This window comes from Malurus melanocephalus, unplaced genomic scaffold (assembly GCF_030028575.1).
Source record: "Malurus melanocephalus ecotype Western Australia unplaced genomic scaffold, MMel_1.1 scaffold_56, whole genome shotgun sequence".
Lineage (NCBI taxonomy): Eukaryota > Metazoa > Chordata > Aves > Passeriformes > Maluridae > Malurus > Malurus melanocephalus.
This window is the reverse complement of record NW_026623288.1, coordinates 2,733,158-2,753,228: the sequence shown is the minus strand read 5'-3', so window position 1 is coordinate 2,753,228 and position 20,071 is coordinate 2,733,158. Positions and strand designations below refer to the sequence as shown.

General features: G+C 36.7%; 1 protein-coding gene across 3 annotated transcripts in view; it reads right to left on the bottom strand.

Annotated features, from left to right (window-relative positions):
• Window positions 1-986: 986 nt before the first annotated feature.
• The window catches only part of LOC130573316 (phosphatidylinositol-binding clathrin assembly protein-like), a 28,459-nt gene continuing 9,374 nt past the window's right edge, over window positions 987-20,071 (bottom strand). The window contains exons 4-21 of one of the 3 annotated variants that reach the window (XM_057365671.1): window positions 19,247-19,349; window positions 18,963-19,056; window positions 18,747-18,858; window positions 17,631-17,737; window positions 16,966-17,007; window positions 13,477-13,562; window positions 12,875-12,998; window positions 12,107-12,243; window positions 11,706-11,809; window positions 10,741-10,887; window positions 10,233-10,292; window positions 10,025-10,135; window positions 9,263-9,379; window positions 9,111-9,141; window positions 8,495-8,615; window positions 6,347-6,403; window positions 5,933-6,040; window positions 987-5,357 (exon numbers count right to left, since the gene is read on the bottom strand). In XM_057365671.1, the coding sequence (XP_057221654.1) occupies window positions 5,343-5,357; window positions 5,933-6,040; window positions 6,347-6,403; window positions 8,495-8,615; window positions 9,111-9,141; window positions 9,263-9,379; window positions 10,025-10,135; window positions 10,233-10,292; window positions 10,741-10,887; window positions 11,706-11,809; window positions 12,107-12,243; window positions 12,875-12,998; window positions 13,477-13,562; window positions 16,966-17,007; window positions 17,631-17,737; window positions 18,747-18,858; window positions 18,963-19,056; window positions 19,247-19,349 (1,676 nt within the window). In that variant the 3' untranslated portion in view covers window positions 987-5,342. The remainder of the gene's footprint in view (window positions 5,358-5,932; window positions 6,041-6,346; window positions 6,404-8,494; window positions 8,616-9,110; window positions 9,142-9,262; window positions 9,380-10,024; window positions 10,136-10,232; window positions 10,293-10,740; window positions 10,888-11,705; window positions 11,810-12,106; window positions 12,244-12,874; window positions 12,999-13,476; window positions 13,563-16,965; window positions 17,008-17,630; window positions 17,738-18,746; window positions 18,859-18,962; window positions 19,057-19,246; window positions 19,350-20,071) is intronic. The other 2 variants (XM_057365672.1, XM_057365673.1) reach the window with 2 other exon arrangements.

Sequence of the window (20,071 nt, the reverse complement as noted above, 5' to 3'; positions counted from 1 at the left end):
GAACGGGGAGGATCCCGGAGCGGTGGGTGGGAACGGGGAGGACCCGGAGCGGTGGGTGGGAATGAGGCGGGTCCCGCAGCGGTGGGTGCGAACGGGGAGGATCCCGGAGGGGTGGGTGGGAACCGGGAGGATACCGGAGCGGTGGGTGCGAACGGGGAGGATCCCGGAGCGGTGGGTGCGAACGGGGAGGATCCCGGAGGGGTGGGTGCGTGCCTGCGGCGGCAAGAACTGCGAGCGCCTTGTTCGCCCCATCCCGGGGAAGGGTCTGTGCCAGTATCCCCGAGGGCGGGAAGGACGGGAACGGGGTGTCCCTTATCCCAACCTCTGCCTGTGCCTGCAGAGAGAGCGGCGTTGTTTCTGAACGCAGCTGCTCTGCCTTCCCCAGAAGCAGATGGTGTCGAACAAGCCAAAGACAGGAAACAACAGGGGCAATGCCTTCCTGTTTAACAACTTACAATAAACATTTCTAAAGGATCCCCAATAATGCTTGCCCTGTATTTGTACGCCCCGTGCCCCTGCTCGTGCAGCCGGTTCAGTGAATTGCTGCCTTTCCTGGCAGGGACAGTGAGCCGCTGTGACACCGCCAGGCCCAGCCCCGGAGCCCGTGGCTCATTGCTGCGGACGGCGCTGCATCACTGACATGGAAGGGCGACACAACAGGAACGRACTATTAAATAGTCCAAGCTCACAACTGAAAACAGATCTCGGCAACTTAAAGAAACAAAACTATTAAAAATAGCATTTTTTAATTTAGAAACAAGGACCACCTGCAGCAAGCACACTTCCTTAGCGTGCCTGTTCCAGGCGGTCCACACTCATGATGATGCTCGGGAATGAATCCAGCTCTAGGCAAACTCAACCAAAACTCAAAGTCTCCCTGGAGCCTTCTCCACTATAAACAACGGAGGAGTAACAAGCCAAACAAGGACCCTAATTCAGCCACTGCTATCAAAATTATGGAAAGCCTTAAGAGAACACATAAAAAATGATCACATACACACACCTTGCATATGCCAAAGTTTATTTTTTTCCAAAACTTGTTTCATCAAATAATTGGATATGAGCAGTTTTTAAAAAAAGAACAATTTCCGTATTAACAAATTGTGAAGTTCCACAATTAAAATAYCAACACAGCCAGTCTTGTGCTTCGRCTTATTTTTAAAAAAATTATTCATAGAACATAAACCCTTAAATTTTTTTCCAGTTTGTGGCTAGTATATTTTCCACACATTCTGTATTCTTATAAAATGAAGGAACTCACATAAAGGAACAGCTGTACAAGAATACATCTGAAAAAAAGCAACCTAAATTATCATAGCTCCTTTTAAATAAATATCCAATAAAAGGCACAAACCTGTTATGGGGGAAAACATAACATACAAAACAAGACCTATTAAATAAATAAAGTATGGGTTGGGGTGAGGGAAATCTGTTCCAGCACCTATTTTGTCATTGCTCCAAGATGAAATTCCAGCCAAACATTTGGTAAAGGATTAAGCTTAATTACAAGGATACACATCTGAGATATACTGAAAGATTTGACGTTACAATTCCTGTTGTAACTGTACCAGTTACTACAATCTGTTTAAATAAATGATCATGAGAATCTGCATAAAGTAGTGATGCAGAGATGTACAAATCAGATACAAGTCAGATACATCTTCAGAGTCATAGCAACAGGTTTTCTATATTCCTAGCTATCAGTAATGTATAAATCATAACATGTACAGTTTCCATTGCTCAAAAATATAATCTTTTAAATGGAAATAAATGACTGATACAGTGCCTTTMGATGTTATCCTTACAATACAAACTACCCCAAAGAAAGTTTTCCTTTTTATGTACAAATTAAGCACCGATCCACAGTGCATGCTATTCTAATTGTAACCCCTCCCCCCTCCCTGCCACACATCAAAAAAATCCAGCTGGGGATACACCCTGTATTCAATCTTGTAGTCAGAAGTTTTGTTGTTACTTTTGTGTGTGTGGTTTTTGCTGTTTGTTTTGTTTTTGTTTTTTTTTTAAACAAAAGTCCATTTCTTATTTTTACCTACAAATATTCCACCATTATGTGCACAGAACTGAGATTTTTCTAGTACACATGTCCAAAAGTTTAAAAAAAAATGAATAACTTCTTGGTGGCAAAGTCAAACTACATCTAGAGAACATTAGAAAACCCCAGTTATTTAGAGAGGTACATGTTCAAGTCCAACAGGCCTCACACAATTTTTTCCAAAGTCCCTCTGAAGTTATCCTATGGTGTATTCTGTGATAGACAGCCTGCCYGCAGCAGCACCAAGTCCCAACAGTGAGGCTCAAATGACCCACTAAAGTACAATAATGCAAAGCATACAGCACATGTCAAGTCTTCCTCCTTGTTCAGACAAACATGGATAGATATCTTAAGTTATCAGCTTCCTGAAGTATTCAGAACAAGATTCTGATCCAATGAGTTGGAAGAAAAGTCACATTTATATACATCTCTCTTCACTCATCACAACTACTGTTCACAGCTCCTGCGGGCTGGTACAGTCACCCTCAAGAACAACCTTGGTCTTCAAAGTGGGGGTTTTTGTGGAGAATAAGTTTTGAGCCATAAAAGCCTTGACAGCATCCTAAGTCCTTGGTTTTCACTTCTCATGTATGTTATTTAAATGCATACTCTGCCATTCTATGTGTTCCAATACATGCACAGGGAAGAAGTGGGCAAAACCCAGTCCTGTGCACTYGTGTGCAGAGAGAAGGTGCAAAGTGATCTCTGCTTCACAAGGATCAAGCTGAAAGCTGTGTTTCAAAGCATCAAAAAAAAGTAGGTTATAAAGTTCTTAGAATACACTTTGTGGCTGTTTCTCCTTTTTTAATACTAATTAARTTGGTATCAGACAGCTTTGCTGCAAGAAAGCAGACCAAAAGAACCATTAAAAGATCCAGATCAAATCAGAAGTAGTGCAAACTATTATCCAGTACTAAAACCATTTCTGAGCSAAGTATATTCCAGATATTCAGAATGCTCTGTAATAAAGTTATAACAAATATATACTGCTTACCAGGCATTTATTTGTGTATTTTATTAAAATAATGCATTATTACTTATACAACTCAGTATAAGGAAGAGACCTACCAGCTTACAGTGCTAGGAACTGCCTGCTTGCAGCACTCTCACCTCTGCCATTAATGCCCAGACATTTATAACTACATGGACTGGTCTAATTTGAACACAAGAGTTCTGATTGCTGAATAAATCTATGGAATTCACTATTTCTTAAATAAACAGTCCCCTCCATACAATGACCCATTCTAAAATGGCATCTATTCCCTCATCATGTGGAGGGCAACTATAGGCACTGAAGAACTCATTGGCTTAAAATTGTACAATTGTTCAACCCAATAAAAGTGGATTACAGCTTAGAGCCCTTTGTAATTCARACTTGAAATTAAACTGCCATATACTGGTCCAAATTCTTCTAAAAATCAATACAAATCAAGGAACACTGAGTTTTACATTTCTTCAAGGTTTCCTTTTGCAGGAAATTAGCAGTTACAGATYCCAAGGGTTGGAGAGTAGTTTTATATTGTTTCTTTTGTATTGATTCATTTGGCAAAAATATTTACCATAGGGTGAAGAAATACTACTTTTGCACTCTTTGGACAGAATTAAACATTTGGAAAAATACGGGTTGTTCCCACTCTGAGGAATGTGCTTAATTTAGAAGTTCTCTGCAGGAGAGTTTGACAAGATTCTCAGGCCTATCTGCATTTATGGTAAGAGTCAGAGATATTTCTGCAATTATAGACTCCCCAAAGGATAAAAGACATGCTACTCTGAGGTCTTTTAATTGTAACAAAAGAAAACTCAGGCTTAATATTAATCATTATTAGAAGTAATTTTATGGGAGAGCTTTTCATTGCATTTTGCCACAAAATTTCTGGAGGAAAGGTTGTTCCCACTTCTATCTACTTGTTATAACTCCTGGGTTTTTTAATGCTATCACTTTTTATCAGACAGTGAAAAATACAAGATAAGGCATTTTCATTGCCAATTTTAGTTCTGGAGGAAGATTCTTAAATACAAAATATGTGCCAGAAGTCTGTACACATCTGACCCACTGTGAACAGCAATACTTCATAAATTAAAGTAATTTATAAAGTTTAAAAAAAGAGTCCCGGTTTCTTAACGTAGCATTTTTACCTTAAAACTACTACAGAAGAAAAAGATTACTGCAGCATCAAAGAAACAATTATCTAAAAGTTTACACGTATTTACACATTTAAAAATAATTATTTTTATATGGTTTACAACTAGGTTCTTATTTCAAAAAAGAACTACAAGCTATTCTCTACAGCTGGATAATTTCAATATAGTTGCCAGTTCACAAGTGTCAGCATGATTGCAAGGTTTGAGTCTTTTGACCTAATGGACTTTAGAAAGAAGAATTGGCTCTCTTGCCTCTACTGCAGTTATCAACAAGACTGCAGAACTGGTCTTGTGTGCTGAGTTTGRGGCAGTGACAGCCAGCGGCTCCCAAAGCTGCTCTTCCCTGAGCCCATGGTGGGAGATGCCACCTGCAGAGAAGGTGCCCATGRCAGTGCAGCTGCTGGCACTGTTGGAGGCTGCAGGAGCTGGTCTGTAACATATTTGTTTCCCCTACTCCATGACAGACTTGCAGCTGCTGGCTCTTTTTACTTAGCCCTGTAATACTGACATACCAATGGAGCAATTTATTATTTTTACTATATCTATTTATGTAATATATGTCTTGTTGATTCACAGCATTTCAAACTCACATTATAAAGTTTGCAATTTACTATAAGCTATTCTAATGTGAAAAAGCTGTCTGATTTCACACAATATTGGCCTTATGATAATGCAAGCATTGCTCTATCWGAGTATTTATTAGAGCACATAAAAATTTTATTGCTCAACTTGATTTGTGTTGTGTTTGTCTTGGTTACAACAGCCATGGAATTTATGGAGAAAATAAATAGTTTTGACATCCTCAGTCAATTCCTAAGGTAATCCACTGATGATTAAGGTTGTAGAGCAATCATGTAACCTTCTCCTTGAAGATGATAATCCAGCTTGCACCTTCTGAGTCAACCTCAATAAAAATACAGTTTKCTGCTGAGCAGTTAAAAAAAAATCAGGGTACAAATATGACTTCACACTGCAGTGACTKTTATAAACAAGAATCTCTAAAGCATTGCAATTCAAAGTAATATTGTATTATACAGGGAATAAACAGTTGCCCTGTTCAGGATTACATCATGGAAAGATTGAAATTCAGTCTTTTCATGTTTTTACCAGTATTTGGTTGTTCTCACATCTTGTTGCTTTGGTGGCTTTACATAAACTGTATCTGTGAAACAAAGATTGCATATTAATGCCACTTACATAACAAATGGTTTCCCAGTGTTTTAGAATAATGAATCTATTTGACTGGCTTGTTACTTACAAGTTAAGTCTATAGGCTTTGACAATTAAAAAAAACCCGAAAGAATACTAAGACCAATGTATTTGGATGACTGGAATACAGAGTTTCTCCGGTGTGAATGATCTCTTGTCCATGCCTTTTTCACTCCCCCTTCACTTGATCCCTCAGGAAGCTTCCAACAGTGGTCTGGTCAGTATGACTAAACGAAGGATCCAGCTAATGTTATAGGGAAACTAAAATGTACCTTCACCACTCCAGTCTACTTAATATTGACACTSTGAGAGGTAAAAATCTGATTTTTACTTTATTCCTTGCTTCCTGCAACTGTATGATTTCATCATCTGAATTTGCCTCSTCACCAGCAAAAGCTACTGCCCTKGACTGAGGAACCCCTCATTTGCACAAGCAGAAATACACCAGCAGCCTTTCAGGAAGCATTTGGCTCCATTTACCAAGGCTGAAATTTAAATGTCAGCACAAGATTAAAGCACACCATTCACCTGAGTTTCAGAAACAGGTGCAAAAGGATTTGTTGGCCTTAGACCAGGCTGTGTATACATCATTGACTGGGGTGCCATCAAAGGAGCAGCTCCAACCTGAGGAGGTACCTGTTAGTAATACAAAAACCCCACAAAACAAATATATCAAATTCAAATTAATTCCACAAGATACATCTTTTGCATTGTAGACAGTCTGTAATAGTAGGGAAAAAAGCATAGAGACACAGACACACATAGAGTCAAAGCTTTTAAAAAACCTGCTGTATAAATCTCAGAGTCATCTCTTGCAATGCAGTGTGAGAAATCAATACATTTAATTTGCAGGGTGATTTGAACATCGTAATACATGCCACGAAACCCACTGATAAGAGACTACTCAGCTTTCAGGAATACAAAACAAATCACGTTTCTTACCATTCCATATACAGGCACTTGAGGTGTGGTCAATGGGTACGTAATGGGAGCAGGTACCTTTAACCAAGAGAAAATTAATATATTTTAGAGAAACTCATACATAATAATATATATATAAAACTTTGAAAAACRTATTTTTCAATACTTAAATTAACCAACATATTTACAAGAAATTGACTTACATATCCAGGATAGTGTACTCCATTCTGGCATAGCAAAAGGATAAGATAGAAAATTATTTAATAGATATTCATGCTGGAAATTCTAGCTAAGGGATGGATTCAAGTYCAGTACCACACCAGTCTTTAACTATGCTCAACTCATTTATTTAGAACAATTGATGTGTGAGGAAAAAAGTGCAAGACAGTAACATCAGTAACTATGCTTAGAAAGCTACCAYTAGTATGATTTACAGCAAAATAAAAGATTTTGCTACACCTAGCCAGATTTGAGCATATTGCTTGCACAAGCATGTGTGTGAGAGGCGTTCAGAGGTCATGGCATGCAATACTCCTCCTTCCTCCTATTATGTGAGAAGGGCATGGAAAAAAAGCCAAAAAAATCAGTGACCATCCAGCTTAAGAAGTGAATAGCAAAAGATGTTTGGTTAGGTCAATGTTGCCCACATCTGATGTCAGCAACATAACCTAATACGAAAAAAAAAAATGAAGAGCACTTAAAAGCCAGAAACACCTTACATCAGGTTATGTTCACAGGCATGGTGATGCATATGCTTTATATGGCCATGCTTTGTTAAGCAGTGCTAATTATACTGAAACCTGAGTGCTGGGTGAAACACTGGGCTATGGGATAGGATGCAGTGGTACATGAATTGGAGGGTTAGTTCTGAGTGCCAGAGGCCAAACCACAACACTGAAACTTTTGCAGCTCTGGGGCACAGATTTTAAAGAGGCTTATAGCTGAACTAGATCTCAACATCATTAATTGCTGGGAGTTCCAAGCAAATGCATGAGCAAACACCTGGCATAAAACACTCAAATGATTAGACCTCATGAACATATTAAATAAAAACATAAACTTTAAATCCACAGYGATCAAGTGTGGATTGAGTGCTAACCCTCTATGTTCCAGTAATAAAAATACATCAGCACTCTAACAACACATTCTAGAGCACCAAGAGGGGATAAATTGTATAGTCTCAAAAAAACTCACATAAAAACACGATACAACTGTCTCCTCTCTTCTATTTAGTCTCATTTTTGAGAGTCCAATACTGGATTTAATACTCTATTCAACTTTGCTAATTCTGAATGAGTATAGTCATGTAAGGAGAGGAAAATAAGCATTAGAGGCRARTCTRTTCTTACTGCAAAATTAAGTCAGACAGCAGTCCAAAATTCATAGCAAATKTGGTAATCATCCTAACCATATATATAACTGAGATGACCATTGTACTTCACTCTAAGACAGCTATATTTCAGAAGTGATTCGTATTTGTATGAATATATATAAAAACAATATACTTGAATAATTGCTTTTAAAAGCACAGAAAAAGGCTGTGGGAAGCACAGGGAAAGACTTCAAATATCTCTCCAAGAAATGACGATTCTTCATTTGAGTGACTAAAAAGATGCACTTTACATTCTGTACTGTGTTAAAAATACGAAGTTGCTGCTGAGTGTTACCAAAAGTCCAATGTGTTGCTTGACCTAATTATTAAGGTGCCTTGCAGGGGTTGCAGCAGCATTTCATGATAAATTGAAAATGGAACAAAAACTGGAAGGAACAAGAATTATGCCCTTAAAACACATTCTTAGGATTCYTAAAGGTGGATGTTTGTGTGCACATGTGTGGGAGGCAGAATAGGAGCATCTCAAACATGCACATCAGGAATTTTCTGGACTGGGATCACTTGTTTCAATCCAAAAAGAATTTATGAACTGAGACAGATAATCAACCTTTTACTTGAGATGTAAGTCCTTACTGGACAAGTTTTACAGTGAGGGGAAATAAAGCATGCTAAAATCTCTACCTCACTCACTATGATCCTATGATCCTATGATCCTACAAGCATTCCCTGCTGCCCGCAGTCTTGTTCCAAATGCCTTTGCTGTTTTTTCTAAGTTAAGTCAAGCAGAGAAGAAGCATTTGATAGAATGAAGTGTGATTTCATAGGACAGAAATTACCATGTGTGGAATAGTGGGTAAGGGAGTTGGGTTCCAMGTGGTTGATGTGCTTGTTTTCGCTTGCCAGTTTGTTCCACCAGTAAGTTTTTTCACTGTAGGCTGAGACCACTGCATATCTGATCTAAAATAAAAAACCATGGTGTTAGTTTTCATGGAGGGGCAACAGCTAGAGTAAAACAACAGAATAGGAAACCAAAACATGCCTTAATGCATGCACACAGTTGAAATCTAGGAATTGGAACACTTGGGATTTCAGTAATCCTTATGTATCTCTTCTCCAGAAAGTGTGAAGTCTGGAGGTTCTGTTTGTGTTAAAAGTGAACTATCACTACTGCACTGCACAACATGATTAACTGAAGTTTCATRTAACTGCAAAATCTTTTCTAGTGCTTCATAAAGATATTTCAATAAAAATACAGCAATTGCAAAACTAATTAAAGTGAACTACTTCAAAAATTAAGATTTACCATGTTATGGTGACTAACCAAATACATAGTACCAATGCCCTTCTCGATTATTTCAGATTATTTCAAGAGCTGAGGTTCTTGCTATGTTAGTGCCAGACACTATCAAATAGTCATGTGAGAATATTCCAAGTATATATATATACACTTACTTTTTGGATGGAGTTCCTCCAAAGCCAAGATCTGTATGGGAAAAGTAACAGACAAAATCCTTAATCCTTAAATTTTAATTTGGGAAGGGAAAAAAGCTTGCTTTGCTTTCAGTAAGGAACAGCAAAGTTAATTTYAAAAGTGTCACACTTACTTCCTACTAGATTAGCAAGTGAAGAATCAAGGTCATTTGCCAAAATTTTTCCACTTTGCTGGCTGGCTACRGTAGCTCTTTGACTTTGTGGTGGTACTGTGGGTTGCAATACATCATCTAGAAAGTTAAAACCTAAACAAAGAAATAAGTGATAGTTAACAAAAAGGTTTCGCTACATTTAATAAACGACATCCATAGGCCAGTATTTTCTTTCTAAAACATTGAGTATGTATATGCCAAGGCTCAACATGAAGAAAGTATTTGAAATTTTGATAGAAGCATAATTTGACTTCTTATTTCTTATGAAATACTATATTTTATCTACTAATGTAAAAAAATCTTTAATTGTACTTTGCTATATAGAAGATTCTAACTGAGGTACTCTTCAGGCAACACACAACTAGTTCTGTACTTTTGCAAGTGCAGTGCCTCTCAATGGAGTCAGAGGGAATCATTACCACATATCAAGAGAAAGCACAGAAGACAAATGAACACGAGCTTACCCGTTAGGAGACATTCAGTGGGCCAAGTTCACAGTTCATTCCCCCAGAGAGAGAGGAAACAGTTATTACACAGAGAATGAAATCAGTCAAAGCTAATTTTAAAGTAAATAACTACAACTGAACTGATTGCCTCTTATCATCCCATAATTACCTTGCAAATGTATTAAGTTATTAAATTTTCAACTGCAATAACAATTATGCTAAATTGTTAAGCAATGGTTGCCTGCAGGATATAAATTAGTCATAAGGCAGTTTTTACCATTTGCAGTCCTGTACTCTGGTGCTGTAGATTTTCCTCCAAAAACAGCATCAAAGTCCACATTAATTGTTGAAGTGGTGGTACTCGGAGGTGCTGAATGAAGAGAGAARCCTGGAAAAAAAAGTTGAGTAATGAAATACACCCATAAAGTTRTATCACTCATTCCAGTGAAACCAGAAAGTTTAAAAAAACAAAGAAGTCAAATTACCATCAACAGTCACAGGATGATACACAGAAGAATATGTTGGTTTATGACCACTAAAGTCATCTTTGTAAAAAGAGAGAAGAAAATAAGATCAGTTTTAAAGAGAAAAAGGAAGAAGGAACCCAACAATTAAGTCCGCAGTTAAAAATTAAGAATTTTTACTATTATAAAAAGTTGGGGTTTTTTTACAGATTTGAAAAGCCAAGTAACTCCTGCATTACCCATTACAAAAGAGAAAGGAGGTTGCTGTTTGAAAGAAATCAGCAGATTTCAGCAAAACTGCAAGTCTTGGGATGTCCAGACTGGGCAAGCAGAACAAAATTATTTTTTTTCAACTATAGAAATAAACATTTAAGGAAACATATAAATTTACATCTGGAATTAATGCACCATTTTCACTTGTTATTAAAAAGTGAAGMTTGGCCCAAACTACAAAAAGATTACATGGCCCACTTTGCTAGCRTTATTATCTCCAGTTGCAAACAAATTACATGGAATTTGGTTTTTTTACCACTAAACAGTTCCACTGTTTGTTTGGAGGAAAAAGAAGAATTGATGAAAGGGGTGGCAGATTTTACAGCTTCTTCAACTGGCTTCATGTCAAAGATGTCCAGATGAGGTGGAGAACCAACACAACCATTTGAAGACGAGAAAGGACCTTTCAGATGCAGAAGTGAAGGAAAGAATACAGAGTACAAATAATGGAAAAGAAAAACAGACTGAAATGACTGAATACGAGAATTTCTAGCCAAAGTCAAATTGTAAATATTCCACCTAATGATCAGTGACTTAGATACAAATTTTAAGCTTCAGACAAAAATCCTAACAGATCTCTATTTAGGGAAAATTATTCTAGTATTGTCACTGGGTGGGAGGGGGAGAATGACAGAATATGTATCAAAGAAGCTAGATACCACACTTCTGGCTTCAATAATCTATCTTTTAAATAGCATACAAGGGTRTAAATTCCACCTATTAAATTACTAACATTTGCCATGGCGTTAACATYGTCTTCTTTTGGCATTTAAGCCATTCCTTTGACATCTAACCTGACCATTCTTTGGAAGGATGTGTGAAGAAACAGGGGCCCACAGCTTTTTTACAAGAACTCTGAAGTTATCWACACCTTTTAAATGAAAATTATATTAAATACTGTTTAATTAAATTGAAATACTAGTCCAGGATCTTTTCAGTTACACCTGTTTAGGTTTTATTTCCAGTATTTTTCAACTCTGATCTTTAGTTACMTTTCTTCTCCCTCTCTGCTTTATTGAACAGTTTCATTCCTTCACKCCATCAACACTAATGCTATGTGTTCAAAAAAGTCAGAGTTTTCAGATTATTTATTTCATATTTTGTTATAACTGTTTGGATGCAAAATAGTTAAGGTTTAAGATGCAGATTCAATTAAGTRTGAACCTTGTATTCTAAGAATTCCTGTATCATTTAGACAGTCAAATCAAGGTATGAGCTCACCTCCCCAAGCACTGCTTGCTGATGTTGATATAGCTGGAGTACTTTGCACAGTTGGAACAAATGCAGGTTGAAGGTCAAAAAGATCACTAGATAGGTTGGGCATGCTGAATAARAAATGAGAGAGAAATATGAAGATATGTAACAGGCATTGTATTCTTGCTTTTATAAACACTCATACCAATCTCATTCTCTTATTTACTAGYAGCCCATCAACAATAGTGGTACAAAGAAAAGRTAATTAAGCACTTACTGACTGATATCAAAATTCCTGTGGGTATGCCAAGAAAGCATCAGCAAAAGTTACCTGGGGGTAACTAGGATCACAGTCTTGCAGTTGATTGTGGAGCTACAGGCCAATGCAGTAATTTCTGGTTTTTTTCAGAAAGCAAAGTATCTCTCACCTATTTGTTGTGGGTGCTGGTGCAGCAAAAAGGTCAACAGCTACAGTGGTATTCACACTTTTTCCTGATAAAGTGCTTGGGGATGCTGATGTGGAAGTGGAATTTGATACTACAGAGATCTCTCTTAATCGCTGCTCCTGAAAGATGAGAGAGACAGTTGACATTTTAGTGTATTAGTTTAGTAACACTTCAGTCCTGGAAACCTTTTCCAAGAAGGAAATTTTAATTATGATCTTAATAAATGAAACAGTTATTCTTCTGTAATGTCCTGACAACAGAAAAATAATTTATTTTAAAGGTAAGAGTATTTGTTTTAACAAACCATGTAAAAATCAAAGTGAGACTTGRTGCTTTAAATAATTCTTTTTTAATCCATAACTGCCTATCAGTGAATGACTTCTAGTAAAGCYACACATTCTAGTCTCCCTCCATAGYCACTCAGAGAAACAGMTCAATGGACYTTTCTTCAGGAAGACTCATCTTCCTACTTTATGARTCTCTTCATGGTTCAATTCAGATGTTCAGAAATCAAAGTGAAAACATGCAGCCCAATAATAAGACAGCAACATAACAACCTTGTTTACATTAATTTCACATTTTCATCCCTCATTATTCTAGATACTGCATTTTTACAGTACAGGTGTACATTTTACACAGCTCACATTCCTCACATAAAACAATGAGTGACCTTGCARGCTTCCTCACCATACACTATTTCATCCAGTTACAAAAAATCTTGGAATATGAAATTTGTTAAAAACATTGTACCTTAAGTGCCTGCAATCTAACTTGTTCCTCCTCCAATGCCTGCTGCTTTTCTTTCTCATCCATCCGGCTGATTGACATTCCTGTATTGGCAAGTGTGGAAACAGCATTGTATAGGGCACTAGCTCTAAAAACAGCAATAATTTTAAAAATGTTATTAAAAATACCTTAGTCAGGTATACCTCTGAGAGGTACACCACAAATATATAAATATATAATATATGCAATATATAAGTAATAACAATTCAGATAAATACCATCCTATCTTGGGTAAGAAGAGTATCAAAATCCWAACAACTTATAAATCTTACAAGTCAAAGGACTTACACAAGTAAAAGATAAAAAGAATTATCTACAAGGTCTCAGMTTAATGGTTTATTACAGCATAATCAGAAGTCTGTCTGAGACATAGGCAGACATACCTACATTTCAAATGTGGCTAAGCTATCAGACTATTACTCACTAGATGCTTAATTTATATTTCTAGGAAGATACATTCASAAGTGAATAAAAATCAAGAAGACCAAACGACTGAATCCTGAAAATTGTTAGAATGGTGATGACAAATCTGAAGCACAGGCACTTGTAGTTCACTGGGTGCTCACCTGCTGGCAGCAGAGACTTCCTTTGTTTTCTTTCCCTCCACAGAAGCCAAATGCTGTTCCAGTGCCTCAAGCAAGCTGCTGGGTGCCTAAAATTAAAAGTGTTTATAAAACACTGCTTCTATCAACAGATTAATGTTTAGTACACAGATTAGTTTTCTCACCAACTAAAAACAAACAAAAACTCACACATCAGTAATTGTGCCTTTGGGTTTTGTTGCCATCCTACAGACACAGATTTTATCTACTCATTCGTGGTACTTAAAAGGAATGGGACCACAGAGGCACGACAGAAAGAYTTCTCCAGAGCAGCTCAGCTTCTGTGCATGCAATTTAGGTTCTTGGTTTTGGCAATGTATTTGCTATGTTAAAATTAACTGAATAACCAGAGCGGATTAAGCACTAYTCCCCTAAACACACAGATGTCACAAAATGAAGACCTGGCATTTTTTAATCTACTTTTCCAAGTAACAGGAAGAACCAAATCACTCTCCATTCAAATATCTACAGTCAAAGGAGAAACACCTGACAGCAGGATGTTAGGTTTGATAAAATAGGGAATCAAATTCAATCTGATCCCAAGGACACTCCTGCAGACTGAGTAGCTATTCAGCATGTAACTGTGCAATAAACCAACTCAATTACTCTAAGTGAAATAAATCCTACAGCTGATTTAGATGAAGGGAATATACCTCTAAAATTTTAATCTATTTGCTAGCTCAGTCCTCCTCACCTGGCAGGGTTTCAGAGACATTAAGCCTCTCTTACCACTTGCCAATTTTCAGCAGGTAGAACARATATGACAGGCATTGTTGGGAGGAAAAACAAACTTGCCCTTGCTAGCCCTTCTGTACCAAAAGCTAGAACAAGGCATTTCCTGGAAAGAGGAAAAATATTATTCACACAAGGCTTTGGCAAGCTCCCCTTTGAAATACTAAGCACAATTCAAGCTTCTCACTTTTATTGAAGGCCAACTCAAGCTAGATGAATCAAGAGATAAAAAAAAAAAAAGCAATTAGAATAACCCTATAGAACTCCTTGTCTTAAAATGAAGACCTGAGTTTGTATTTCTTAAGTAGAGCGAGGTAAACTAAGACAGTGTAGTTACCTCAACAACAGGTCATGAATAAATTCAGCATTTGACCCAGASAGCTAAACCCCAAGGGGGACATTTTGAAATACCCYTTTGGAAAGGTATCAGGCWCCAAAATTTTTWWWAAAAATTTAAAAATAAAAATAAAGCCTCCCCATACTTTTACCTTTCAGAAGGCACAATAGCTTGCAAAAGGCATTGCATGACACAGCTACTTAGATAATCTTAGTAASAGGAGACGATGCCCTAATTCCAGAAAGCTTTTCCCCATCTTTTTTTTTTTCCTCCCAAAGCCACTCAAACTTATTTGCATGGAAATGCATATTCKGTACTTACTTTTTCTAAAAACCTCTGAACAACCCCCTCATCCACAAAAACTAAACCTAACAATCCAGTAACCTCCTCTGAACTTTCTCACTACTGCAGACATCCATCAAAACGTAACACTTYCAGTGAACAGGGTACTTTTATGTCAGAAATTACACCTGGGTTAATCCAGGCACTGACTTGACAAAGGCTGTATTTCATGATTCATCTCCATCTCCCATCCCCCAAAGACACGTGACAGACTAACATCCATACAGAGGGAAACGACCCAGTTATGTTCATGAAATACAGGAACAGCTATAAACAGAAAGCAACATCACTGTGAAACAGGGCACCTACAAAGGAAAAGAATTTCTTCATAGAAACAGGCAAAAGTGGCAGTATTAAGAAATTCTAGYRAATCATTTTAAAGTGGCACTAAATGGATGTATAATTATTCAACTCATATTAAATGCCATGAAATTTTGTAAGTGGAACATTTAACAGTAGCACTGAAATTGCCAAAATACACAGGATGCTGAGGTCTACCACCAGTTCAGAATTGCCTTTCTCATGTAAGTGCACTTAGAACAAAACAGCTCAGCTATTAGAAATAAAATGTGGGAACAGTAGATAAAAAAGGGTTTTTTTCACTAACAGTTTCAGACAAGAAAAGCAGCAAAATGAAGTTAAATACCCCTATTCTCAGTAAATAAAAACCCCCACCTGCTTTCAAGAGCCTTATAATGACCCAATTAAGTGGACAAGTGCACACTAACCCAGTGAGGTATAAATAACTTGAGACTTGAGTATGATGGGATTAACATAATACAGCCCAGCTGAATACTGCAGTACTAATCAAAAGACAAAGTATAACTCTAAGATCAAACACCAACAGAAAACATTAAACAGCTGTTTCCAATCATTACCTGCTCTTACCCTGATGGTTACAGTCACATTTCTTTCCTRCCACACAGAGGTAAGTTCTTGAAGTGATTAATACTAAATGCTAGGAGCAAGCATTAGAGATTCGTGCTTGGAAGCATGCATGACTTCAGATAGAAATCATACTGTAGACAGTAAAGAACACCACTGACAATGGAAATTTGTGGCTTAGGTTTGATTTCCATATTAAAAAGACATTGATTAAGTTTCAACAAATCTTCACACTAGATATATTTTTACATTATTAACCCATGAAATTTTATTTCATGAAGGTAGTGTAGGATTAGATGTGACTATTCAAAGCTTACGTATTAGATTTTTATTTTCTCACTGACTGCACTCCAACAGCTCCAGTACTCTAGAGCTCTATAAGGCACTGCAGTTTGTGCCTGAGTCTCCTCAGGCTGTTCATTCCACCCAGCAGGTGCTACAGAAATAATGACAAACACTCTATTCAGCTGAGTTGGCCCTAGGTGAGAAAAGAAACATCCCTATAAACTGAAGGGACTCACAAAGAATAACCTTGTTCACCTCAGTGAACTGTCAGGGTTTCCTGTTCACCAGGTCAAACCATTTGCTCACCTCCCTTCTGCCCCTCAGTTTATCCTCACTGGAAAGTGTTTCCCTGCATTCCACCTTCCAGGCTGAGTTTTATAGCATACAACCTGCACTGCACATAGTACTGAGTAATATCAAAGCCAGCATTAAGAGCTTATATAGAAACATCAMATTTTTTCTTCAGAGTTTAGGGCACGGAAACAAAATTCAACTGAACCAGCTCACTGCTGTCATCTTCAAGTGTGTTGGAAGACACTAAATTAAAGTGAAATAGAAGGTTTTCCTCTAGGCATGGCAAGATACTTCTGGCTTACTGAACAAGGAACACTGTGATAAAAAGCAGAAGTTCTTGAAAAGTATTATTTTCTATAAGTTTTATTGCTTTAAACAATCAAAAAATCTCATTCAGAGCTGCAAAGTGCAGGTATTGAATGTTTAATGCATGTGAGAAGTTACTACACATATTTCCCATACATAAATACGTAGAAGAGAAAACAGTGTAGAGAAGAATGATTACTATGATACACACCAACCTTTAAAAACACAAAGAACAAAATAATTGGGTTAATCAATATGCAATGTACACTGACCTGAGTAAGATCTGGAATGTCACCCTGATCAATTCCAACTTGCTGGGTTTATAAAAAAATARAAGAAGAAAAATAAAGTACATTACTACATGCAGTGGCAATGAAAATGAAAACAATGAAAACCAGCAGTGTCTGAATGTTACTCAGAAACTAACATATTAAAAAGGGATATTCATAACTTTCTGAACTGGTACAAGTTTCACTAGGAACACACCTTAGAAGTCACAGATTAATTAAACTGCATCTCAAGGCAAACTCAACTTTAGATCCAGCCTAACTTGYATGCAGAAAAGCCTAATAGAAGCATTAAGAACAGCCACATTTCTTACTGAAATGAGTTTTCCATTTTTTAGCACTTACAGCAAAGGAGACCCCTATAAATATCCTTAAATACACTGTAACATTCAGTTTATACATTTTRGACTATTCATAAAATTTATAGCAACACTTCAGTAAGTTTACTATGTGGTCTGGCTAATAAAAAGGATACCCAAGAATYCCACTTCACGTTAACAAGTGTATCCAATCTTTAAAATACCTCATCTCTAGAATATTTCCTTGTATAGTGAAGTTAAGCAAACAATATTTGAAGGTGTTTTTATGAATATTGATATTGCACCGAGACAGCTAAATTATATCCCTTCCATACACATAGATTTATTTACCTCTGCTACTTTGAGGAACTCTGACAATTTGGTCATCCTGGCTAGAAATTTTTTGTAAATATCCAAGCCTTCTTTGCACTGGTTCTTCTTCATATCAAAATATCTTTCTGAGGATGCAAATAAAACTAGTGTAAGATAATAACCTCCCCAGCAAAAAGCTGACACAGTATTATAAAAGTTAATTTGAGACAAGCTTCAGTAAAAGAACAAAACAGAGCAACTCAATGCTATTCAGATTTTCAAGCTTACATGATTATCTGAAACCTTTTGTAATACAAAACCACTGATTTTTCTGTTTCAGTATATTAGACTATAATACAAAGATTTATTAAGCATGAATGTGAGTCAGTACAAATCATTAAATTAGGTATTATGGTGAATATTTTCAAAAAGTCAGCTTATTAGCTGGCAATGAGACAAATTACGCTTTCATTTGAAAATATTCCTGGTATTTATTTAACTTTTTAGATCCAGTATCAATTAATTTTGCTACTGAAGTGGCTACATATACAGAACTGACCTACCAAAAGGAGCATCAACCACATCCTAAACCTTTTAGCTTTTAGTTTTGCTCTATATACTAACAAGTATGCAACTGAGCAAAAATTAATGAATTAATAGAACCAACTGATGGTTTCATCAATAAATTTGCTTAAATAGTAATGGAAAGGTTTTGTTAAGAGCTTATCACCCTTCAAAAACTCCTACATTTCATCTAATCAACGCAAGCAGATTCAGGTACCAGTCAAGCTTTAAAGAAAGGACAGGAAAASAGAATTCAGCCATTCTGTGAGTATATTAAATACTCAAAACACCACATATCTCACAAAACCTTTACAGTCCAATCGCAAAGGTTATCCATTGCACTTTTATGGTACCTTTATTTCAGTATCACCAGTCACCCTCTCATTTCACTTTCTGTTTCAACATGTATTCTTCCAGGTAGAAGTGGATGTGTAAGCCTATGCTTCTGCCACTAAAACTAATACAGGCCTCAATTAACAGCAAGAGAGCAGAGAAAATTTATTAGGAAACTGCAGTCAGAAATTGTCTATATTCTTCAGTTTTCTCAATAYCTTTCACAAAAATTCAAAAGCTAAAAAAATTCTCACATACCTAAAAGATTAATAATCCCCTCATTGTATGCTGCAAATAGTCTAATGGAATCTTTAAAGAGGAGCATAAAGGCAGCATTTATAACACCATTTGTTAGTTCATTTGGATTTGCCTGTGTAGAAAGCAATGAGAAAGTAAATTAGTATTTAACAWAATAATGGAACTCTCACTTCAATGTGAGAGAGTGCTACTTAACATTAAGTTTAAAGTACTTACATCAAAATCAAGGAGTGCATCAAGCTGATTCTGTATGATTGGAAGAGTTTTCAGCAGCTTTTCAGGATTCATAGTTCTCATCACTCCATCTATCCTGCAGAGTAGAAGACACACATTTACAAGATACAGAGACCTCAGCATACATTGTATCATTTCAACAATACAATATTGCTTCAAAGGGTCAAGAGAACACCATTCTATGACAAGCACAAAAACAACTGGGTCCCCTTCTCCCACCCCCTGCAGTAGGAGGGAGCAAACAGAAGTAGCAGTAATAGTCTTACCCTCTTTTCATTTTGGTGAAGTCAACTGCTACAAGTCTATATGAAAGTGCTTTTTCATTCAAGTATCTGCTGTATCGCCTAATGAAGGTAGACATATCATAGCCTAAAAGTTAAGCATTTATAAGTTAGATATTTTGAAGGGGTACAGTTTCTCAGTTCTTTTCAAGAGCTGTTCAMCTCCTTGCCTATTTTACATCAGCTTGCATAAGAAGTCCTACTAGGCACTTTCCTGAATCTTGAGATGTGATGTGAGATTTTTCCCAAGTTGCTAAGATTAGGAAAGCATTTGTTGCAATTATGAGAATAAACACCAAACACATTAAAATATCAGACAAGAACCAAGCATAAAAGATTAGGCAAGCACCAAGCAGTTCTTGTTAAGATGTTCTTGCAATTAGAATAAAAATGTATTCCTAGTAAAATGCTGAAGAATTTGGTAACTTAATCTGCTATGCCTCAAAATCCACATAAAACTCTAACACCATTACAWGTAATTAAAGGACTTATCAGAAGTGTGAAGAAGTTCTCACTCTTTACACAGCACATCCTAATTACCATTCCATGCACCTTAACAGTAAATATTTACTCCCAAGGCTTTAAAAGGCTACAACAAAAACTGTTATTGTGCAGATAAYTCATCAGATTTTTTCTAATGAACATCAAGAGATCAGTTTGTAAAATTTACAGCTGTGTGTGCAATGCTACCCACATCACAAACAAATTTCTAGCACCCACCTAGGTAACTCAGAATCTCACTCTCCCTGTGTCTACATTCTTGGTTGGATATTCTTTGGTGGCTCATGCAACAAATATTATAATACCCTT